The following is a 25,244-nucleotide window of genomic DNA, read 5'->3' as shown; positions in this document are numbered from 1 at the left end:
TTGTGTCAAGAGTTTAGTTTATTTTGACAGCGTTTCAGAATATCATACAGGTAAACAAGATTTTTGCAAAAGTTAATATATTCATAGTGTTGCATTTCATAAAAATAGTTGCTCCACTTACAGTCTTTGTGACCATCAATAGTACACCGAGTCATATTTATAGAGATATTTGTTCAGGGTCTACACACTGCTATTACACTACACAGTGATACCGAGCCGCTCAGGTTGTCGGGGTTTATATTGTGGTGCGAAAGCGTGTCTTTGTTGTTCTCAAACACACACTTTAACACACCCCTAGGTTTTTTTTTTCTTTTTTAAATTTCCCTAGAAAACTACTTACAGTTTGACTCGATGGAGACAGCTCAGATGTGGAAAGCAGTGATTTGTGCAAAGGCAGAGCAAAAAAAGACACACGTTTCCCTGCTTCTGCTCAAATCTGAAGTCACAAAATAAAGGAGTAGTCCAACTAAATGGGTGTGATGTGACGGTGTGTAACTGAGGCATTTTACAAGTGACTGAAAAAGCTCAATTGTTTGCTCCCGGCTGGTGATTCCTCCATTCCTCCCATTTCAAACCCTCTGTGTTGGATTGTGTTTTTAAGTCAGTCTGCTTAGTGCGTGTGTAATTACGGATTACAACGGCAAACATAATGACTTGTGTCCCTCTGCTCACTCAAACACTATCAGTATGTCCCTCAGCAGAAGAAGGAAAGGAGGTTTTTTGTTTTTTTCTTAGGCTCTTTGATTCTCATTCAGAGAAAAATACTCAAAATTAACAGTTTGCTAGATTCCTCCCATTCAACAGCCATTCAGTGACTCAAAGAATGCACTGCAGCCCTGTCAAGCTTTGGATTCATGCAGAGTGTGGTGTGCTTACTGTTTGGCACGTTTAAGGGTGGGTGATATCTCGGTGCAGTTATTTAGCCTCAAAACTAAAAACAATAGCAAAAGGAATTAATGCTTTATCTGTAATCCTTTGCAGGGTGACTTACAGTGTTGGGGAACAGAGAACTACATGTAACTAAATTAGTATTTTTAACATTATTTTATTATTATAGCTTGTTGGCAGTTGAACATTTGTTTTGATGCAGTGATTCATGTAATCCAATTACATGAGGGTTTTTCACTACAGAAACTACAAATAAATGTTCCATAAATGCAATGAAATAGTCCCACCCATTTTTCTGTCAGTCTGTGGGTTGATCACAGGGATTTTGGTTATTTTGTAGGGCTTTTCGGTTTCATTTAGTATTACCGAGTTTTTAATTCAAAGGTCTTTTCTGAATATTTTGATGGAGGTATCTTGAGATTTTATTAATTTATTAACTCAAGATTAGGATTAACGTTAGTCCTACTTTAGTTATAACTTAAAATGAAAAATAAAACTGAACTGTTGATTGTTATAAACAGCGACGGCTTTGGCTGCGCACTAGGCTCACATTTAAGACCCACACTGAACACCTCTCCAGACTATAAAAGTGTGGATGACACTTTTATGCATGCACAATTTAAAATGGGAATTTATTGCAGTCTGGAAATAAACCAAGATGTTTTTATTGTCAAAAGGAAAGAGGGGACTTTTTTAGCTTTTTTTTTTTTACTGTAATCTACTGAATACCAGCTACCGTTGCTTATTTTTAGACTCCAGTACATTTTTTTCTGGCCACTTTATGAGTGTGCAGCTATCTGAACATAACACTGACATACTGGTATTATGACTTTAATGCTGTTGTGGCTAACAGGCTAGCAAACAGCTTTGTACACACGCATATGCATATTTGACCTCAGTGCAGTAGCTTTTTCTTTTGAAACATTTTAGTAATATTAATACTGTGTAAAAAAAGAAAAAAGAACTGACTTTTATCAAATTTTATTCTTTTCTTACTCATCATTGCACCTTATATGAAAACCGAGACAGTCAGCAAACATAAAGGAGCAGCTTTGCACGCTGCAAAGGTTACTAGGTTACCTCTTCTGTCTTTTTACAGGTTTGTTTTGTAAAATTACTAATTCAATCAAGTTTCCCCAACGCTCTTTATTAGTATCAGCGTAACTTTTGTACTTTTGTGTAGTTTATGTTCCAGCAACCTCAGGCAATGCTATCTGAGACAGATGAGACATTTTGTCCAACTTCACCTGACAGTCTTCATCCTAAAAATCTTTCCCTCCTGTGACATTAAATGTCAAGCTGCTTTCAAGTACCTCTGCCTGTAATCAAGAACGCGCCGTTTGAAGTCTTAGCGTCACCGTTTTATCAAACATTGTGCAAGAATAGAAAGCTTGACAGGAACTGTGGCAGTTACCAAAGGCGGCAGGGCTTAGCTAGTTACGAGCTTGATGTATAGAAATACAAGCGTTGCCTTCAAAGTCAGTCAGATTCTTGGGCAGGAATGCTTAAAAAAAAAACAAAAAAAAAACAGGAACCCTCAAAAGAGCTTTGGCATGGATATATATGTCTCAATATCACACAGTGTAGACAGAATCTCTTAAAAGAAATTTAATTCAGCAGCTGACAAAGTGTCACGTTCACATGAGCATTCAGTCCTTCCTTCGAGATGCAGATTGTTACGCAAGCGAGCTTCTGAGAAGGTGAGATTGATTCTCTACTGAATTAATATCAGATTTTATTAATTTGGTTTGGTTTAGGGTGCAAAGCTCTGTCTGCCATGTGGCAACGTTTGATTACACAATCTCATATAAGCAATTCTTCATGGAAATTACTGGTGTCAGACCTCATTAAGAAATCAGTAATGAAAAGCATCATGACCCGAGATGAACCACAAATAAAAAGGGACCGTGGATACCTCCGCTAATGGACTCATTTTCATACATAAGCTTGTGAAATAAATTATATATTTCACCGTGTCACACTAAAGAAATGCAGTTTATATTTATATCTGTAGAGTGGGTGTTGTATAGCAGCCTCTGTTGAACCCTCTGCAGTATTTTCACGGTTGAACCTTTTGTCCTCAGTCTAAGGCACTCTGCCCCTTCGTTGGTATCACGCAAGCTCCTTCTCTCAGTGTCCGACAGGACACCGCTGTCGCAGATTGCTTTGATCGTTAAGCACAGAAGAAAGGAAAATAGATTGAAGAGACACTCCCACTGAAGCCCGAGTGATTCAAACAGGCCGTGCAGTCGATCGCAGCAGGCTTGCTGAGACCCAGACCTGTGATCGCAGGGCGGAACAGGAGTGTGCAGGAGCAAGGAGCTACCTAAAGATCCGGGGCACGTCGTGCTGCTTCGCTCATTTATTTGTAGACTAGAATTTCTATATGTTCACTTAAAGATGATCTTATTTACAAAATGTTCCCACATATTCATATTCGTTATAATATATCTATGTCTATAACCATCTGATAGATTATTCAAGACAGGTTCAGGCCCAATACAGTCTCTGTTAAGGCAAAGTTTCTGCTGATGAGTCGATTTTATTTCTGCGGTCGCTCTTTGATCCATTCACTCTCCTCAAAAACATCCGTTAAACATTCCTTTTCATAAAATAGACTCCACTGTGTAGATATATATAAAAAAATCCATCCGACATTTACTTCCTGCTATGTTGTTTATATTTGCATGTTTGCACCCCCCCCCCCCTCAGTTCAGCAAAATAGAGGTCTTTCAAAATTCATTTACTCCACAAATGATTCCCACCACGCTACACAAAGACTCTATTTGCTCTTCTTTTGTGTGTGTGTGTGTGTTAACTTGGATGATTTTCCAGTTCTTAAGGTGGTAGGTGTAAAATATGTTTCTCCAAAATAATTTAAAATACAGTTCCATAAATAAAACTTTAAAAACACGTGGTCCAGATCACCCTGCCCCCCTCCTCTTGGTTTTGACTGTATGGGAGAACAGGTCGATGAGGGGATGCAGGAGCACAGGAGGGAGTGAGAATGGTACTTTCATCCAGATGGGGTGGTTTAGTTCAGATGAGTGTGGCCACTGCTTTCTGCTGAAGCTGCGGGGTTATCTGCTCAGAGTGGACGTGCCTGTGCGCAGGGTGCTGGGCAGCTTGTCTGATCCAGGGATCTTCCAAGGTCCAGGAGAGACTGTGGCCTTCCTCCCCGCTGCGATGCTGCTGCTGCTGGTGCTCTTGTTGGGTAGGCTAGGCCAGCTCTCTCCCTGGCCCCTTTCTAGTTCCCTGGGCCTTGGCTTGCTCTGCTCCAGCTCCCCCTGCTTTGCTCCACTCCAGCGCTCTACATCTTCCCTGCTGTTCCCGTTAATGTGTGGGAGCTTAGAGCTGCTAGGAGAGTGAGTGGACTCTCTATTGTCCCTAGTATTTCTCTCCTTGGACCTTCCTCTGTTGCTTCTGGAAGGTTTAGGCTCTCCGCTCTGCCCGTCCTTGCCCCCTTCCCCATCAGGAGTTGGCTGCATCCTGAGGCCCTTGTGGGTGGACCTGCCACCCTCCTTCTTAGCTCTGCTGCTCCCGCTGGTCGCAGCCGCTCTCCTCGCGTGGCCGATTGGGTCTGGGTTTAGCAGCTCGGCTTTCTGGGGGCTCTTCGAATGCTCCGTCCTGCTGTCTCGTGCCACCGGGTCTCGATGGACATCCTGAGGTGGCAGATGAGGAAGGTCGGGGGCTGGGGCTAGATGAGATGAAGGCGATGACATGGAAAGGCTTTCGATGGGAGGGGCTATTTCCGACAGGCTTGGGGAGGCTGAAGGGCGACCATCCCATGGGGCGGCATTGTCTGGAATGCATATGGATGCAGTCAATAACAACATAACAACACCACTCACCCAAAAACATTAAAAAAAATAAACTCTAATCATTACAGCAATCATGCCTATTCTACAAGCTGGAAGCACTGAGGTAAATATCAGAACAGGACGATAACCTACTTTCAGACGTGTCACAGGGCAACTCTACTTTTAGACAACATCCATCTGCCTCCCATAACTCTCTTAAAGGCCTTGGCCAACCGAAAATGTTGGCGGAAAATCGAAAACAGGTTTAATGAAATGGATGATGTGTCCAATAGGGTGGTGCTTTAGTGAGAATGAAAACCATAGGGGCAGAGTGCCTCTCTCTTTTTCTCTAAAGCTGGAGGAACTCGGTATCGGTGTAGCTTCCGCATTGAATCTGCGGTGCATTCCTCCACAACTCTCCACTCTCACAGACTGTTAGCTTCTGTTTCCGCACCGATGAGCCTCAGTCCCTGGGCCATCAGTCATTTTCAGTGGTCTAGGCAGGGGGCAGAGGCTAGGCTTGCTACACCGGCGCCATGAGGCCCAATTATAAGAAGCTCTGGAGCATTTTGAATGCAGGACGAGCAGGAGGTCATTTCTGAGCAAACTGGAGCTTCACAGTGTTTTACCTACAGTGTCGGATCACTTAATCTCTCTAAATTTCAGCGGAGTCACTTTAGCACATTACAAAATAAATACCTAGATCTGTGCTTATCAAAATCATCTGAAAAGCTTATTTTTAACCGTTTAGCAAGAGCAGAATCAGATAGAGGTCAGATACTGCCAAAGATCACTTCTCTGACTCACAAAAACTATAATTCATTAATGAATGTATTTAAAAACACTTTCAGTGACAGTACTCACACTTCCACACATTTTTCATGTTTACAAAAGATTTTGGGGTGAAATAAATAGGGGAGGAATGCAATGGGGAAATACCAAATACATAAAAAAATACCAACTTAAAAAAACATGACAGAGCCTGCAATGTATTTTACAGACTTCTACTGTAGACAGTTTTTTAAGCGTGCCATTTATTCTTTTGTCCTGGACTTGTCCAGTTTCCTCAAATCTTTTAAGAATATGCTGCACACCACGCAGAAATATGCCAAGTTTGAATCTTGTAATACAGTTTTATGCCTGTCAAATTGTGGTATTTTGGCTTTTTGTTTTGGTAGATTTAGCTGAAGAAATTGCAACAAATCATGTTTTTCTGACAGGCCGGTAGTAACAAAAGTTACAATTTAAAACTGGATCTTCACAAAGTCTGTTCTGTGTAGACACAACACTGATTCATCCCTTGAGTTAGATGCCTTTTAATGCTAGAATGAGTCAAACAAAAAAAACATTCCCCTGAAAGGACGGGAATGAAAATGAATGAAAAAAGACCTTTAGAAAGCGGAGAACTACTGCTCAAGACCACTTTAAACATCTGGGTCCTTGGAAGCAAAATATAATGCTGAGGTCTACAGTTTAGTGCCGAGCAGTTAGTGTGAGGGTTTACAGCAGTTACACAGGACGTATTACTCAGCATACAAAAACTGTATCTGAACTGATTTCTGTTTCTGACAAAAAGCTTTTAAGAGAAAATTACTACGCAAAACAGAAGAAAAGTTTTGAACAGAAACATACTAAGTGCTATTTTTACATAGTTTGCTTTCATGTTTCTTTACTAAAAGTAGCAAATAACTTTGACCACCTAAGTAGCAAGCTTAAGTGTAAGTTTTGATAAATTTGATAAACGCATACCCTTAGAAAGGGCGCACTCAATATCTCAACGCCACGCAGATGAACACAAAATAACATTTGTGCTCATACTCACAGCTACATCACACAGTTTATACTCTTGATTTTTGGTGCTTTATTTTGCATAAACCCTTAAAAATCTCACAGCAACCCGAAACAAAAATAGCTCGCTCCTTTGAACATTAGTATGCTAATGCTTTAAATAGGCAAATTAATCACAGCGCGTGATTTGAATAACCTTCCAGTATGCAAATGAATTGCTTGTAAACTAGGAATGATTAAATGTTGAATCAAACCCACGCAGATTAGGCCATGTGGGTTAAAAAAATGTCGCTTCTAGGCTGCAGGGGAACTCGGATAACAGTAGCTATCTACAGATAGGGTGCCGTGTTGTCTGGCTGACCACACCGGGACTCCTTGTGTGCATGTTTCAAGATTGTAGCTCAAGGCAAGTATTAAAAAAAGCTCTCCACACAGAGAGATTAAAACCTGGGCTGGAAGGGGACTAACAGAGAAGGGCAGACATGGGGGAGCGACAGGGGTGACCACCAAGGCCAGTTGTTGATGAATAAGCCTCACAGAGAGGGGGGTTAACAGATAAGTGAGCATCATGCTGACGCAGAAGCCACAGGAGTGAGTGACGCATTGGAGTTTTACTGCCCGCAGTGTCATACAAATAAATGTCCCCTTCCAGGCTCAATTCATGCTGCGCTGAAACTTTACTGGGTAAATAATCTGCTGTAATATTTCACGTTCATTTCCCCTGGCTGGCTCAGGATGCACGCTTATATAGCTTTATTTTTGAGCCCATAGGTAGCTGTTGGTGGCTGATTTATCTTTCAGTCAGGAACAGAGTTATGTTCACTAATTTTAGAACCTCCTGCAGCTCGGTGTGATTTTTGTTGATTACTCCTGGAGCAAAAAAACAGAACAGAAAAGAAAAATCTTCAAGAGTTTGGGGCTTTTCAAAGTTATAAAACAAGTTTTGATGTGAAAACAACGCACAATACCAAAGCACAGAAAGCCAGGGTTAAGTGAAGAGAAAGAAACATTCGTATGGTCACAAACCGTGTCTTTAGAGTGGCCCGTTAGGAAGAAATAGGGGGAGCCATGCGTGTCACTTTTCATGCACATGGAGAGACTGGAAGATACCATTCCTATAGAAGGGGAAGTAACAACCTAGACCAATCAATTAGTGATAGATCACTGAAATGGACAGAAGATAAACTAGTGTTAGTTAAGACAGAAGAGACAATTAGTTTACAGCAACAGTGAAATACAGAACTAAGAGATTAAATACAAAAGGATGACGGCTACAGAGGCAGAAGATACAATATGAATAAAAATGCATGTCAGATTAATATTACTAAGAGTCGATGTGATACTAGATTAACAGTGAAAAAAATACTACGTGTTAAGAAAGAAATGATCTGAGAGACAAATAATTTAAAGTCTAGAACCTTACCGTACTCTGGGACCTGCCCTGTACCCCTCTTTAGGAGGAGACGAACCCGCCTGCCCCCAGACTTGATGAGCTCGATAGCCCTAGCATGGGTCATGTCCCGAGTGCTCTCCCCATTGATCTCAATGATCTGGTCCCCAACCTGCATGTCAGAAAGTTTGCAAAGAAAACAAAGAAAGAAGCTAAGAAGTCTGTTTGTACTTTCCTTGCAAGGTCAAATCAATAAGACATTTTAGTTATAACAATATGCTTACAGCTTTTGGTCACATGCTAAATCTAAACCAAAGCTAAGCAAAATCTTTCTGGATTGTAGACTGGGGTTTATTTGCTTTAGACTAAACGTATGGATGGTTTTTAAATAGTGCTTTTAGGCATTTTTGCCTTTATTTGATTAGTGACAATTTAGGGATACATCAGTGATGTGTCATGTGTGTAACTGTAAGCCACCAAAAAGCAAGTCTGATATATAGCCCTATTTTCCTACTTTTGTGGTTGCTTGGTCTCTTGTTATTAAATTGTTTGCATCATCTTTGCTGTGCAACAGACCAGAACATTCATACACAGCATTTATCTTCCATCCTTGCTTTCAGATCATGCCCTTTTTTGTCATTTAATTTTTCTTCATGACATACACTCGGAAATGACTCTTCAACATCAATAAACATGAAGCAGTAATTTAGAGTAAAATGCAACTGAAACATATAAAATCAAAGGCATTCATTGAAATGATTTGTCATTGAAAAATGTGCTTTGTATAAACTAAATGTATATCAGCGAAGTAAATCTGATTTGATCAGATTCCATTAAATTAAACATTTTGCATTGTACCAATGTAACAAAATTACATAGAACATTAAATTAGTTACAGTCATCAAACAATGTAGTGGTAGGCTTGAAGACATAGGCCTCACAAAGGTAACAACTACACCTATAATATAATTGAATAAATCAAACGCAGTCTAGAAACTGTCAACCTGCTTCTGTTTGAAAGAAAGAAGAAGTATTTTTTCAGCCATGAACTTAGGGCAGCTTTGTTCTGTGATCGATAAATACTTTGCTGGCTGTATTCAGAACAGCCAAATACAGCAACCACTGGAACAAGTCTGAAGCTGTGTGCATCGATTAGACGGAGTATCAATAAAGCTCAATGACCACTGAAGGGAAAACCAAACTGCCCTCAATCAATCCAAAACAAAGCAGTAAGAATGGAGCAGATAAATCTAAATGATTAGATGACCCTTGCTATTTGTATGAAATGTTTCCTTGTGAGTTTATAAGGATCAATACAGATTTACAATCACTGGCCCCTTTATTAGTTACGCCTTAATAGTACTGGATTGGATTTCTGAACTTTTGCCTTCAGAGCTGTTTTAAGGTATTGGAAACATTCTCCACAGATTTTGATCCTTATTAAGACTTTCCCGTTCCACTACATCCAAAGGTGCTATAGTCGCTTGAGATCTGGTGCCTGGGGAGGCCATTTGAGTACAGTTTCATATTCAAGCAACCAGTTTGAGATGATTTGAGCTTTGTGACATGGTGTGTCATCTGGTTACTGCGGGGGACACTGTGGTTATTACACCACCAGCAGCAGCAGCAGCAGCAGGAGCTAGAACCAAGACTTGTTTTGATCATGTCTATATAACTACATGCATTGGGCTGCTGCTATCTGATTGGTTGTTTAGATATATGTGTTAATGAGGTGTTAATGAGCAGTTGAAGAGGAATACATAATACACTGGTTGTTAAGTGTATAAAATAATCATAACAGCAGCAGCTCAGCTAAAACCTAAAGTTAATATTCCCAGGCCTATCCCTTCTTTATGTGACCACTCCTTGGTGTATGTGAGGATGGCTCAAATATGAAACACTTCAAAGCCCTTCATGTGAGGGCCCTGAGATTCACTAATGGGAGAAATCATGAGGAACAGGACAAAACATGCTGAGCCAATTACACTAACAAATGGAGAAGTCTCCCAGTAATGGTAGGAGGGTAATTTTAAAGTTAGGAGTGGACTAGAGTCAAGAGAGGGGGAGTCATTACGTGTCATTACAGTGGTCTGAAGAGGTGGAAGCCAAGACTGTTCTCATTAAACCTCAGCCCCTAACAGCAGCAGAGAGTGATCTCCATTTTCATCTTTAATAAAGAGGGAAAGAAAGCTGAATGGACAGCACGTGAGCTCAAAAAGCAGGAGATGGGAGCGAAGCTCGGAGAAGTAATTAAATGTGCTGAATGATTATCGGTAAAAATCAATCACTTCATACAATTTTCTTAACAGCATCTACAGTGACATTTAACCTAAAAAAAACAAACCTGTTAGAAATTGTAAGCGCTCCTTGTTGCTGATTATTTTGTTCGCAAGAGGGTTTTTTTTCCTCCTTTTTAAGAGCCTGTTGAGTAGAAACTACTTGGCTCAAACTCAAAATGTCAGAGTGACTGCAGGGAGTCACAGAGCATGTGGGCTTTTTGGTTTCCACACCTGAGTATGTTAAAGCGCTACTCAAATCCACAGTGACAGCCATGCTTTTTAACTACTGTCTCGCATTTGCTTAAGTTAAATGCAGATTGATTCCTCGCCGCATGCAGCGGTGTGGATACGTGGATTGCTGGAGGAGGGATCACACGGCTTACACTGTTTGATCAATCAACGGTGACAAATATGAAGCGCATACATGCGTCTACTTAAGTAAAATCCTGGGGCATTGGCTTTATTTACTTATTTTACATGTCATTAGGACACAAAATAAAACTTTACAGTTCAAAATTAACCCGAGAGGGTGACCGCATAGGTGCCCTCTCGGGTTTGTAAAACTTCTGTTTTGTACATTTTATATTTTGCTTTATTTGGTAACAACTGAAACTAACCAGTTTATTATGTACACCTGTTCAACTGCGTTTTAACCGAAATATCGAATCAGCCAATCACATGGCACCGACTCAGTGTACTGAGGTATGCAGACACGATCAAGGCAACCTGCTTGAATGGTCATCAAAATGGGCAAGAAAGGGGATTTAAATGACTTTGAACATGGCATTGTTTTTGTTTTGAGTATTTGATAAACACATTTAATTGTGCAAAGCGTGGCTCCAGTTAGAGTCAAAAAAATCAATCAAACCAGGGTTTGCTGTAGGGTGCGCCTACCTTCTCACTGACACAGTTATTCATGTGAACTTGTCCTTTTTTTTTTGTTTGTCAGATCCACACGTCACTCGTCCACATCTACTTCAAAATGCTCAACTTGAGGCTTCAACAAAGCACTCTAAACTAATGTGTTAGTTACTTCCATGTTTAATGAGAACTGAATGCAGCTCTTTCCAACTTAAAATGTAACTTACTGTAGTAGACTGCTACATCAGTTAATTGGTACAACATGAAACCTGTCATTGGAGTTTTTTTATGTCCAGAAACTTTACTGGTAATCAGTTTGACTTTTTCTTTCTCACTTTCTTTGTTTAATACTAAATACTTAAAAAGAAACTATCACTACTTCACAGCAGTTTGTTTACTGATTTTAAGTAGAGCTCCACAAGTATTCCTGCTTCCTTTTCCACGTCCGTCTGGAGCCACTGGACTACAACGATTACAACACAGAAAAGGAAAAGTAATATCTCCCTCAGGGGCATTTTACACCATTATCTTTGACAGGTTCATTACAGATAAGCACTGTAGTGCATACTGAGGCTAACAGCCGCAGATGTAAGAATCGGAGGACATGCAAGAAAAAGAAAACAGGACTGAGGGAAACGCCAAAGACAGAAAAGCTGCTGGGGAAGTGGAAGGGTTTTATTTTCATTTCCACTGGATTTATTGTTATTACATATATATATGTAATTCAGAAAATGTGTGTGCTGCTTTGTTTTTTTAGCTAAAAGGATAACTGTGTAGCTGTGGAGACCATCAAACACATGACATCATGATGGCCCCATTAAATGATTAAATCTGTCTTTAACCTGCTGAATATCACCTGATGCTAAACAAAAGGAAGAAGTTAAGTTTTGGGAATTTGGGAGGAGACAAACTTGCGATCAGCATCAGAAGGACAAACCATCTCATACATAAGTTATTTTGACAGATTATTTCTTAGCTGGCACAAAAAAAAGTTGCAGTTGCAGCGTTGATAACATCAGACAATTACAGACAACACCGTGTAATGCAGCAAAGATTGAAAGCAGCTTAACTTTTAACGATGGGGTAATCGCTTTCTTAAAGGAAATGATGTCATCAAACCCTACCCTCATCCTCCCGTTGCGAATGGCCGGCCCGTCCTCTGCGAGTCGTAGGACAAAGAGGTCCATTTTGTACTCCCGCCCTCCACGGATGCTAAAACCGAAGCCCTTCACGCTCTTCTCCAGCTCCACTGTGAAGAAGTCGAAGTCCTGTGTAAGCTGAGACAAGCAGAGATCACGCATGATCAGATGCAGTCGTACTCGAGCACAAAACAGACTATGACTGCAGAAAATTGTCTCCAATAATAGTTTTTTTGAAGGAGAACGGAGCAAAAGCAATGGGGGAGGTGCTAATAAGACCAAAACTTTAGCTTCAATACATGAGTTTTTGAGAAATAACACGGCATTTACTTTGACAGACAAAACCAGCTTTAAATAGAAAAACAAAGGGTTTATACAAAAACTCAAAATATCTAGAAACAAGCTTAGAATATAATAGAAAAACAATCTCTCTGGAAATATATTTTACTACATTATTGTACAAGAGACTGTGCAATGAAAAATATGTTTGAGGTAATTCAGTGCCACGTAACAGCTTTTTCACCATGTGAGCCCTAAAACATTATTTTAGACCCTGAATTTGTAACTTTAAAATGTTCCTCTCAGCATGTCCCTGATCACCAACCAAATTTAGAAGTATTTATACATTTATTGGCCACTGGCAGCTGAGCTGTGAACACAAGGTTGATATACAGCTCAAATTTTAAGTTTACTTGTTAGGAAGTAGTTTCTTATTTACACATCCAAAATATCATTGGTGAAATATTGGCAATTTTTTGTCATATTTATGGCCACCATACAACTTTAAGTCCATTTATCGCTCTCCTTTAACCTGCTCAGTAAGGAGAAGGAAGGTTTCTTTACACCTGCAATAATTTACAAGTGGTGGTACAGCTCTGTGCTGGGAGCCCGTTTCCCTTCTATGGAGGAGTTTGTATTAGTGCAAACAGCAGCAGGAAGACAGTCCATACATAACGGAGCACAGAGAACAGATATGCAGCATGAAAAGTAGGAGCTGTGTTGTAAGTGTGCCGCAAAATGACTTGGCATCTGTAGGCAGGCCTAAGATTTGTCAGTTGGATGTGTACAGGGGTACCAGCTGAGCCATTAGCTCCTGTAAGCTGGCACTGAGCTCAGCTGTCATCAGCTGATCATGCAGGATTGCAGGCTGAGCTCAACTTTGTGACCTGCCTGAACGAACGCTGTGCTCAATTTTAGGTTTTCACCAACTCATGTCTGGCTCTTAATTGGATTTGTGCACAGATAGCAGAGATAAAATTGAAAGAAAAAGAGTTAACAGATACTAAAAAGGCTCCGTAGAGCTGTAGGGGACTGATATGATATGATTATGTCCTAGATTTCAAATATCAATGTTCATATTGACAATCCGGTATGATTTGACCTTCAGAAAAGAGTCTGTTGAAGGATGAGTCACTCTCATCCTCAAGGCAAAGTCCTTCCTTACTTGAACTGGTGGCATTCGGTACTCTGGGATGGCAAATTGTCTAGCATCTGTGGCTAGCTGTCGATAGTCCAGCAGAGGCGGGTGTCTGTAATCCAACGTGGGCGGCTGCCGGTAGTCTGCCACGGGAGGGTGCCGGTAGTCCACCGGCGGCTGTCGGTAGTCTGTGAATGGTGGCTGTCGGATGTCTGGTTTAACATCTTGCCTCGCCTTCACCTCAGACCTGTAACTAACAGACCAATGAGAATGAAGGAGGAACTTCCAGGGAGGATTCCTACAGCTGTCATCACCACCTTTGGACATGGAAGATTACTCGTGTTATCTTTCAGCGTGCTTAGCAAACAAAAGAAACCCCATCTCTAACAAACTGCTGGGTCATCCGGCGCTGACAGAAATGGCTTGTTTTTAGTTTTGAAATGACAACCATTAAACACAACTTAAGTGAGGAAATTAAACATCACATAAAATGTTTATAATAAAAACAAACTCTCTCTCACGCTGATGAGTGCAAAGATATCTGAATACTGTGTAAAGCAGAGGGAACGGAAATGAGGCTGTAAATTTTGGGACCCCTGTAGTTCTTGGTAAAATATTCAACAGATCTCGATAAAGAAGCAATTTATGTAAATAATTTAGCACTCCATAAGAGTTAAGTGATGTTATACAACAAAATAGTGAGCGAGCGTGAGAGATGAACAAAGAGAAGGGACAATAAGAGAGACAAAGATGAAGCTGGAAAAAGAAACTGAAAAGGGGAGAAGAGAGAGGCTCGAGCGCAAGGTGAAGAGAAAGAGAAAGGAGATATCTGACTCGCTCAGGGTACCTTTATTCCCAGAGGAACGGTGTTTCACCCCAGTGGCAGATAAAGAGCTAGTCTATAAAAAATGCTTCACTGCGTCATAAAAAAAAAAAATCAAGGCAGCTGCTTGTAAACCGACTCTTACCTGCTCTCGTGGGTGTAGGTCTGAGGTGTCGGGGCAGGAAGCTGAGTCACAGGGCTCTGGTGGGGCATGGGGTTGGGCTGGCTGGCAGAGGGGCTCGGTTCTGTCACTGCTTGGTTAGACAGGGAGGCTGCAGTGTTTAGCTGGGCCTTAGGGCTGTGCTGGTGAGCCATGGGGCTCTGCTTCTCCGAGCTGGGGGCTGATGGAGGATTGCTCACCTCTGAAAAACAGAATGTGATGTAAGAAAATCAAACCATAAGGTATCAGCTAAGGCTGTCTTGTCACTATAACTTGATTGTCTTGGCCACTTGAGGGCAGCACAGCAAACCTATTGTCCTCTGATAAAGTTGATCTGCTGGAGTAACGGCGCTATTTATTTCTTTTCAACTGCTAAATCTGAGCGGAAAAGGAGATTCCTGTTTAGGTTTTCACCACATGCCTAAGGGCATATTTGAGTCTTCACTTTATTTACTATGACAGAAATGAAACAATGGCCTGAAAAAAAATCAAGCGGCCGATTAAAGCTGGGTGGTGGTGAAAGTGTTCTTGATTTGAATAATTCTTAATAAAAAATATTGATATTTAGACCTTTATTTTCTATTTTAAATAAAACACAACTACTGCCAGGGTTGGCAATTTCTATGGCTACACAATATCCTCAGCTGCTTCTTGCTGTGATTGGCCAGCAGTGGAGAAGTACAATGGGTTTAAATCTATCTAGCAACACAACTGCAGCTTTATCAAAGTCTATTGTGTAATCATTTGGTGAAAGTGTGTGTTTTTTTCCGGTTTTGATCATCAGTGAGTCTCGCTTACTCCTCATTGTAATGTGCATCCCTTATTGGGCCCACTAACAGTGGTCAAAAATCTACAGGTATTTCAAACTAATGGGAATACAAATGTCAGTGGAATATCAGTGGGAAGTGATGCAAAAAGAAAATCCTTTCTCGGCAGCCTTGGTTGCTGTGATTCAAGTTTATTGTGAGTAGTTAAGAGTCTCTTGTTGAATTGAAATCTTTCTCAAAAGCAACAAATGAAAAGAATCACTTGGTAAATGGGAGAAGGGAACACATTTCTCAGTGACACAGCCGGAGTGTGTTCTGTATTAGTGTTATTGTTAGAGACGTGCACTTCTGTTCCAAGCATCTGCATGCAGAGGTGTCATAAAAACAGAGTATGACTGGCTTGTGAATGTGACACAAGGCTTTGCAGCTTTCATTTAACAAAGCTAATTCAATATCTGTCATGAATCACCGTCAGCAGGTGTTTTGTGTGCGTGTGTGTCCATGTCTCACCTTCCTGTGGTATGATCCTCAGGGTGACACTAAGGCCTGCATCTTTGATCAGCTTAACGATGTCAGCGTGCGGCATGTTGACGATGGACTGGTTGTTCACCGCCAGTATCCTGTCTCCCACCTTCAGCTTCCCGCAGCGGTCTGCCGGGCTGCCCTCGATGATGCGGCCAATTTTGTGGGGCACAGCTGTTGGAGCATTCACACACGCAACAGCGGGTAAAGACGCGCTCGGCAGCAGATTGGAGGATTACGCTAGTCTGTGCTCACACACCACTCACTGCCTGACTGACTGAACGTGTCTCTGCCTCTCTCATTTTGCTATTCACCTCAGGCTTACGTAAGGCATCCAGTTTTTCTTCATGTGTGTGTGGGCGAAGCACTGATGCTCAGAGCAGTGCGCCAGATATGTGTGTGACTGACGTGCTGTGGGAGGGCATGTATAATTGAGGAGCTAGAATGAGAGGCGCTTCACTTTTTACCAAGCCGTGACCTTGCCTACCCTAACCAATAAGTTTTCTTCACACTATAAAGAGACTACCTGATTATTGACAAGCATCTATGAGCTTTGCCACAATGTTTAGCACTCGAAGCAGTTGTTATGCTAAGCAGAGAATGACTGATGATGCTTAAGCACCTACTTGACTCTTTAATAATCACTGGACTCACTGTTAGTTGTGGCCGCCTCAGGCCGGTTGAGCGAGCTGATGATGACGAAACCGAAGCCCTCGCTCTCCTTTCGGCTGATTATGACATCGCTTGGTTGTGTGTTCGAGATCCCGTCTGAAGTAGCACCGGTGTTGCCCATGCCAGCGTTGGGAGCCTGGGGTGTGCTGGTGCTGTTGCCATACGTGAAGTCACTACGTGGGGAGCTGTGCTGCGTGGAGACAGAACCTGGGCTGCGGCCGTTTTCTGGACAAGACTCGCCTGTAGGGCGACGCAGAGAGGAATCAGAACAGAGGTATGTAGCTGAGTTTGAGAACCCTTCCCAAATGTGCAGATTAATGTCAAAGGCATAAAATTGTATGTTTGCACCAACAAGGTGAATCTTAAAGAGCTGTTAGCCCTAAACCTGACATATCTCAGCTTGGTGTGAAGTGAATTCTTAAAGGTTGAGTGAACTGCACAATTGGAGGACAAAAGAAAAAAACTATCTAAAGCAGATGAAAAGGATCTGCAAGTCACCTCCTGAACAAAGAAGAAAAACCTGTTAGGAAATCTTTGTCAAAATTGATGAAATTACGAACAACGAAAAGTATTGTCAGCTTTAAACCATCTGGAAAGCATCTAATTGGCAACGACTTAATTTTTCAGTATAATACTGATTCCAAACACACTGCCAATGCAGTAATAGTATACCTGGATAGAAAAAAACCACAGGTGAAACTATCAGTCATGCACAGACCTCTACGGAGACCTAAGAGGACGCAGTGTCGGATCATCTTGACAGAGAACAGAACAAAGTAAAGACAACATCCAAAGAAGAGCTTTGGATGTCCTTCAAGAAGCCTGGAGAACTATTCCTGAAGTCTACTTAAAGGAATTCCAAGAAGGCTTACAGGAGGTGCTGAAGAATAAAGGTGGTCATATCTTTATTTCAAACATGACTTTCAAAGCTCATTATAATTATAAAAATGTAAATGCTTATTTAAGATATTTTAAGACATCGGAGACCTTAAGGAGCCTAATGGGAGAGGAAAGGACTTACAAACCCTATTAACACTTACAATGTATACATTAATGATCCAGATGAAGGCCACAAGCTAAAACATATCAAAAATACATCATTGCTTCATAATACAAAAGTGCACAATGAGCATTTTCCTGTTGCAGCCAGCTGAGATGGAGTTTTTTTCGGACCCTCTCTACAACGGCAACCCTGCTGTGTCGCAGCATTCAAATAAGGCAGCTTTTTTCGTGTGTGGATTTTTTATTTTTTTTGATGATGTAACCCTCTAGCCCTCACATTGCTATTTTAAGTAAACCATCAGAAAAGTGTAGCAGTTAGCAGCTTACAATTTAGACTTCTGAAACACAGTAAGAACAAAAATAATTTTTTTCTTCAGTAATTTGATCCTTAACAATTTGCTGCATTTAATAAGATCGTGAAATCCTTTATTTGCAGGTGACTCGAGGTGTCAAATTATTGTGGTGCGCTGAATAATACAATATTAAGTTCTTAAATGAATTAAAGTACCTTTAAACTCTTGTTACCTTCTATCAGTGCAGTTCATGCTCGCTACTACTGCTCTTGAGAACGGCATCTCATCCCAAAAATGATGTTACAAACAGCTGGTGCACCTTACAGGTTTTGTAACCAGGTGTGCGCATAGCAACAAGGCTGGAGGCATGAGCGATCTCTACATATATTTCCATGAGATGCTGTTGGAGGATCATAGAAATCCCCAGGTGGATTCCAGGGAGCTCCTGGAACAGTTTAATTCTTTGTTTCCTGCTTCTTTAATTCTTCTACTCACAATCCAGTGATAAAGCAGTGTTGTGACACTTTGAAGTAGTGTCACTGTTACATTTTTCCATGTACAATACAGAAATGTCCATCTCTATATTGCTTTTGTACTATACTAGAGTAGCTTTGCTTGATTCACAGGATCCCCCAACTTTAATATGATCATCCACAGTTTTGAAATGTTCAAGTGACATAAAATAAGTGAAAGCATAAAAGTCCCCTTCAAAGAAGCTAAAGATTCCTAACTAGAAAAAAATATCAGCAGGATACAGAGTTACTTTCATAGAATCCAAAGATCATTTTGCATGTGGAAAATCTACACAGTTTTGCCAGCAAAGTGTTTTTCATCTTCCCCCCTAAGCTGGAACTAGACCTCATCCCTGTGAAGAATCAAGAAGCGAACATAGGACAGCAATTCAAAACACATCATTAAAACGCTGCCTTATGTCAATCTGACCACAGCTAAAGTAGCTTCTAGCACCTCTAGCATACACTGACAAAAGTGTGCATATGCACTCTGGCACACTGACTGATCGAACCCAGTGTTGTTTTCATAGTTCACTAGTAAGTGGGGCTGCGCTCTTCTGTAGTTAAACAGTTCAGGATTTAAACTGTAAATGTGAGGCTATGACAAGCTTTGTTATCATTAAAAGGTTTGAGCCCACATTTAGTATTTCTTTACCCAATGAGTGCACAAATTATTATCACATGAGGAGGAAAATAGTGAAAAAAGCCAATGATTTGTGCAAAATGTGGGTTACTGGGTGCGGGCTAAAGTGTGAGCTCGGAGCAGAGAGAGTCTGATACTTCGTAAAGTGCGAGTGGGAGTCAGACAATTAGGATGGAAGTAAGGGCCACACAAGAGGCCAGGCATGAGTCAGACTGTAGCCTTTGGTGGAGAAGAAATTGACAGACAGGGCGGACTAGAGTGGGAAGAATTTGATTGGTGAGAGGAACATGTGCATGTGTGTGGTGGAGGGCGTAATAATGAGAACAGGACAGGCTGTAGTTCAGAGGAAGAAGCGCCAGCTCAGTCTCCACGGTAAAGAAACTCAAGTAAGGAAAGGGAGCGAGAAATGTGTGTGCGTGAGAGCGAAGGTGTGCTAATGTGTTTTTCAGAGAGGCTTCAGCATAATTACTCAGAGATTAGTGGTTCGGTTTTCTGACTAATTAAACCTGAATCATTACAGGACATGAATGAGACCAGGAGAGGTAATAGAGGAGGACGAGAACAGACAGAGGAGAGGCACGCTGCACACTTTTATAATCCAGAGCAGTACATTTATGCTGTGTTAAACAGTGGATTAAAACAATCTATAAAGAAGGAATCCCAGACTGATGACTCTGCTGTTTCCTCACCTGCCGCCTGAACCCTCCTCCTGATAACCAGATTCACCTGGCCGGTACGTGCTGCCCCGTGCATCAGGTCAATGACATATCTGTGTGGCTTCCCCACCACTGGGATTCCATCAACAAACAGCAGCTCATCGCCGGGCCGCAGGCGCCCATCTAGATCCGCTGGACTCTTCTCGATGATCGCCCCGATGAGAATCTGTTTTTAAACGCAGGCTGTCAGAAAGATTTCGGACTCATAAGCCCCGAGACTCCGGAGTGTAGACTGTGTGGGTCACATGCAAGTGGGTGTTAAGTGGTTGTTATACTGACACATTAATAACTCAGTTACATGGCTAAAATATTGTTGTGTTACAGTAAAAAAACAGCAATAAACACCAAAGCAGCCACAGCCAGCACTCTCTCAGGGGGCAAAGGTCAGGTTAGGTGTTCACAGTGTGTGTAGTGGGTTAAGAGAGGAGAAAATGACAGGGTTCCACGCCCACTGCCATACGAGCCTTCTCACGCGTCTCCGGACTCACAGGCTGCCCCGCCTCATCCCCGCCCAGCACCCGGAAACCGAACCCGGACTTCTGTCGGCGCAGGTGGACCTCGATGTCCTGGTACTCTCCTCCTGAGGCAAAACAAGAGGAAAATAATTAAAGTCCTGGCCTGACAGTGTGCGGAGCTCCAGCGTCGCTGTAAGGAGTATGTGTTTACCTGAAGAGTCCAGAGGGAAAACAGTCCTTGGCTGCCCAGGATCTAGATTAAAAGATGAAGACAAAGGACAGGATGTCCCTGTAAACAATGCAAAATGCACAAAAAAATGCTCATACACATCCAAAGAGTACACCAGTAAACACAGACGCTCCCATAAAGGCTAGAAACAAGGCAGAAAGGCCCTGCCTCAGCATTATGTCACTGCAGAATTTCAGCATCATCCATAAAAGTCGGGAAGTGCTTACAGCGTGTAATATACCCATCCCTTATTTACAGCGTGAGGTGGGGTGCAAGCACTGATCTGCAATCAGGAGCTTTGCACGACGCCATGATGTGCAAAAGTAGTGAAATGAACTCAACCACAGACAAGTGGCTGTGAATGAAAAATTGATTCCAGTTGTAAGTGTTTTAATCATAGTGAGCGCTCTGCTGCGACTCCACAGGAATGATGAGAAAAAGAATCAGGACTACAGGTGAGCAGAGCGAGGCAGCTATTACCACAAATATACAGTTCTGTTTATAGAGAAGTGGTGGATTTCTTCAGTATGTCTATATTTTTTCTTTATATTTTAAGAACAATCAAAATTACAAAGTCAATTTCTACACTCAAAAACATCAAATTCAGGAAATAGGTTCAAGTATATCTGTATTTTTGGGGGTAGTTTATAATATTAGCTCACTGTTAGCTTGAATTAATTAATGGAGTAAACCCGAAAAAGTCGAACAGGTTGGCTGACTAGATAGCATGAACAAATAAACAATGCTGTTAACAAAACTTTACATCGAAATGCACTTACTGGCCACTTTATAAGGAGTACACCTGTTCCTCTGGACTTGAATAACTTTGCAAATATCTAATCAGCCAATCACATGGCAGCCACTCAATACATGTTGGCATGTAGACGTGGAGAATCTACAACATGTGAACCTTTAAGCAGATGGGTTACAGCAGCAGAAGACCGTACCTGGTGCCACTTGTAGCTTCAGACGCTGAGGCTACATTTCACACGGGCTCACCAAAACTTGACAATAGAAGATTGGAAAAATGCTGCCTGGTCTGATCAGTCCCGATTTCTGCTGCAGCATTCAGACGTTGGGGTCAAAACTTAGCGTAAAACTCAGACTGCTGCTGCTGGTGGTGTAATGATGTGGAGGATAATTTCTTTGTACCTTTTCAGTCCCTTTGTACCCACTGACCATTAGTGAAACCCGGCAGCCTACCTGAGTACTGCTGCTGACCATGTTCATCCCTTTATGACCATAATGTACCCATCTCCTGATTTCTGCTTCCAGGCATGCCTCCAAGTTCAAATCATCTCAAATTGGTTTCTTGAGCAATTGGACCCCACAGTCACCAGATCTATTTCTCCAACAATCTACAATCATGCAACTTCAGGATATAGTGTAACAGAAGATTCTCATCATGGATGTGCAGCCAACAATATAATGGAAAAAAATAAAGAAAAGGTCGAAACTGTACACACAAAACTCGAAAGTGGTGAAATTGGTCACCAGCTATTAAACTGAGCAGTAGTGACGTATGGCTAAAATAACACGCTAACAGGTAAGGACATCTGGATCAGATAACTATCTACAATTGAAAATTATGCCAAAAGTGTTTAGATGCAGTTTAAAATAAGCTCAGTTTAACAGATTTAAAGATCAAGAATGTTGTGAACAGGTTTTTAGAGTCCGTCTGACAGGGCTGCAGTAGTAGATGTAGTCAGATGAAAAAAGGTTGGGAGCACTGGTCTAAACAATCTTCGAACAATCTTCTTCAAAGATACAAACACACGCACACAAAATCTCGAGTGGTTTCAAGCAATGCAGCCTGCTTGGGATTTATTCACTCAGGATCTCACATGTCCGTCTTTGAAGTGTCTTTGACTTTAATGCGTATGAAACTGTCAAATTATATTTAAGAAAACACAACAAAACAGGAACACCTGCTTTTCCCTGTCACACTGAATAACCCACAAAACCTACTGTGACCATTTTTAATACAGGCTCATAAAGCTGAGAATGTATGCTAAAGAGTTTGAAATACCTGATCCTATACCTCAGTCTGTTTATGTAATCGCTGACATTAATTTATTAAGGGTCAGAGAAGACTGAACTTAACCACAGCTGACGGAGTCTGGGCTGGCCTGAGGTTGTGATGCTAAATAAAAGGTCACACCCAGCTTTACCTACACCAGTGAGGCGGTCAAATGGAGCACTGCTAAAATCTGTCTGTGTGTTTTTCCTACTGAGCATTACCAGGCACAACCCCTGACCTTTACTGAGAGGAAGGCAGCAATGATCATGGCATCCGCCACAGAAGAGGAGGAAGCGACAGTGAGCGAAACAGGAAGATTTGATGAGAAGACTTTCTGACAGCCGTGTCCTCTTGAATAGCAGGTACCTCATATACAGCAGCCTTAACAATAAAAACTTTACTGTAACTTTACTATAGCAATATCCTCCAATAAACCAGAGGAAAGATACTGTCAAGCCATGAATCCATGAGACCTGTTATCAGTTATATGCAAGGCAGATGTTAACCTCTAAAGAGAATCAGTGAAGAAACTGGCTTACACACCACTGTGAGAGTGGAAAAGCCAACTTAACATAATCCGTATTTCACTATGTTTCCCAGAAACACATTTTACTTTCAAGTAGGAAAGAATGTGAAATGATGATGTGAAATAATGTGAAAGAAACACAATAATATTTAGTGTAAATGTCTCGTTACAGAATTTAAGAAAACTAATTCTAGTACCTGTGTGCTATGATAATATAGATCTGTGATGTTACTAAAATCCTTATTCTGCAAATACAAATGTGCATAAAAAGCATGTCCTACTTTCTACTGATTAAAATGCTCAATTGAGCAAAAGAATGATGTATGCACAATCGCAATAATATGTAGAATTTTATAATTTTACAAGTCACAGGATGGAAATATAACTGTGCAGAAGCACCTGTCTGATTATTCAGGGACACTTCTCAGTTTACAATGATCAGTATTTCTAGTTATCTACACAGCTTCTGATTTTTATTTTATACTCGTGGTTATTGTGTGGAAAGTTCAGACACAGATCTTCAGCTCTGAAGAAAGAGGTCAGCAAATTTCAGAAGACTTTTTCAGATTTCTGTGGAGCAACAAAAGTGACAATGAATCAATTCTGTGATTGAGAGAAAGAGTGATCGCTCTTCACTCCTCTGCCTTCCCTCGTAGAAGCTGGCCTGCTTGATTTCTAGAGAGGAGTGTGTTTTCACAGCACTTCACCTGCAGTATCAACGCTGGTACTTACGCCTACTCTCAAAGATAGCCCTGGACTTCTCATAAAGGTCATATGGGTCTGGCTTTGCCAGGGCCAAGGCCTCGGAGGCAGACTCAGGGACCGAGGCCCTGTGAAGATGGTGTGTTGGGAAGGGGGCGCTGTGGGGGATAACAGGAGCCGACAGGCTGGTCTGAGCAGGGCTGCTCTGGCCCTGCTGGGACTCCCACTGCTCCAGCACCTGCAAAGCACAGCGGCATGAGCGGTCAGTATTTCCCTTCCTGCTCTCCCACTCCTGATGCTTGATTTCATCCTCAAAATCACAGTAAGAACCGTAAACTCCTAGGCACGGTTTCGTTTAAGGAGCTGTGACAGTTCACTAAACCCTGCCGCGCCCATTTATGGCTGCTACACCCGTCAAGCTTTGCCTGCTCGGACATATTTACAACTTAATAATGCATGTCTATTTTCAGAGAAAAGTAAGGAAAACTACTCATTTCTAACAAAAAAAATTATGCTTTCGACTCACAAAAAGGTGCCTGTCAATTTACATGTTTTTATGTAACCGTAACATCTGTCTCCTTCTCATTTTAAGATTAAAACATGTGGTGAAAGAAAAAACATACTGGAAAAGACTTGATGCTTTTAGCTTTGGCAAAAAGACAACTCAGGAAACTGATGATGATGCCCTGGGCATTAAAAAAAGCACCAAAGTGTGTCAGTTACAGACTCACTTGAACTCGCCGTTTACTGTTTTTTCCAGACTGTTTTAATGATGATGTGTATTAAGAATTATAATTTTACATCTTTGATTGAAACATCAGGAATGCAGCATTTTGCAAAGTCAGCCTTCGTCTTGTATTTTTGAGATAACTATGACAACTAAAGAAATACCCCAAATGTGACTACAATAGGCAGCCCTGCTAAAATATTTTAACATCTGGGAAAGAACAAAGCTTGACAGGCCTGCTGCACCTAATTGATGTGGTTCAATATTTCCTGTTAGGGGGCAGTGTTTCGCCAACTGTCAATTCAAGCATGTTAGTGAGGTTAGTAGTAGAAATAAGCAAAATACTGCCAGCTGTTTCTATTTGGCATTCAGATCACAGTGTTTATGGGGATGTGTGCAGGGAGGAAAGCACCTGACATATGTGATTGGCACATCTAGATGGACATTTAAAAAAAATGATAGACGATTCTAAGGGCCAGAGCAAAAGTTATTCTCTATCTGTAAGGTAGAGTGTGGTATATAATCAGAAATCGGATAACTTTCATCCAGAAAGACATCTGAAAATGTGCTGTCAAGCTTTGGAGGTGACAAAGGCAGTTTTGACATCACCAGTCAAAGTGTCAGCCTTGATGTGTCAGATAAGCGGGGCCGCCTGAGTCATGGCATGACACTAAGCAGATAGCCAAGATGACATGTTGACATGTCAAAAAAGGGTGAGCGACAGATCTGGAGGGAACAACAGGCCTTTTGAAAGCGAGACGGCGAGATTGGCTGCATAGTGCCATACTTTAATACTGAGAAATGCAGGTCATCTGGTTCCAGATGTACCGAGAATAAATATCAACTTCATGGAAGCTCTGGTCAGGAATGAAAAGCAGCTCCGCTCTTTGCAGTTTTCAGTCGCGTCTGCTAT

General features: G+C 41.4%; 1 protein-coding gene across 8 annotated transcripts in view; it reads right to left on the bottom strand.

The window, feature by feature from the left end:
* magi2a (membrane associated guanylate kinase, WW and PDZ domain containing 2a) overlaps nucleotides 1-25,244 on the bottom strand; it is a 266,517-nt gene continuing 241,273 nt past the window's right edge. For 2 of the 8 annotated variants that reach the window (XM_026146234.1, XM_026146238.1), the window contains 11 exons: nucleotides 23,635-23,842; nucleotides 20,339-20,380; nucleotides 20,137-20,252; nucleotides 19,646-19,838; nucleotides 16,489-16,746; nucleotides 15,823-16,008; nucleotides 14,531-14,747; nucleotides 13,590-13,815; nucleotides 12,131-12,283; nucleotides 7,900-8,038; nucleotides 1-4,690 (listed from right to left, as the gene is read on the bottom strand). In XM_026146234.1, coding sequence (XP_026002019.1) covers nucleotides 3,969-4,690; nucleotides 7,900-8,038; nucleotides 12,131-12,283; nucleotides 13,590-13,815; nucleotides 14,531-14,747; nucleotides 15,823-16,008; nucleotides 16,489-16,746; nucleotides 19,646-19,838; nucleotides 20,137-20,252; nucleotides 20,339-20,380; nucleotides 23,635-23,842 — 2,460 coding nt within the window. In that variant the 3' untranslated portion in view covers nucleotides 1-3,968. Of the gene's footprint in view, nucleotides 4,691-7,502; nucleotides 7,614-7,899; nucleotides 8,039-12,130; nucleotides 12,284-13,589; nucleotides 13,816-14,530; nucleotides 14,748-15,822; nucleotides 16,009-16,488; nucleotides 16,747-19,645; nucleotides 19,839-20,136; nucleotides 20,253-20,338; nucleotides 20,381-23,634; nucleotides 23,843-25,244 lie in introns of all 8 variants that reach the window. The other 6 variants (XM_026146239.1, XM_026146241.1, XM_026146240.1 and 3 more) reach the window with 6 other exon arrangements.

Source organism: Astatotilapia calliptera, chromosome 17, assembly GCF_900246225.1.
Source record: "Astatotilapia calliptera chromosome 17, fAstCal1.2, whole genome shotgun sequence".
NCBI lineage: Eukaryota > Metazoa > Chordata > Actinopteri > Cichliformes > Cichlidae > Astatotilapia > Astatotilapia calliptera.
The sequence above is the reverse complement of the archived record's forward strand: the minus strand, read 5'-3'. Positions and strand labels throughout refer to the sequence as shown.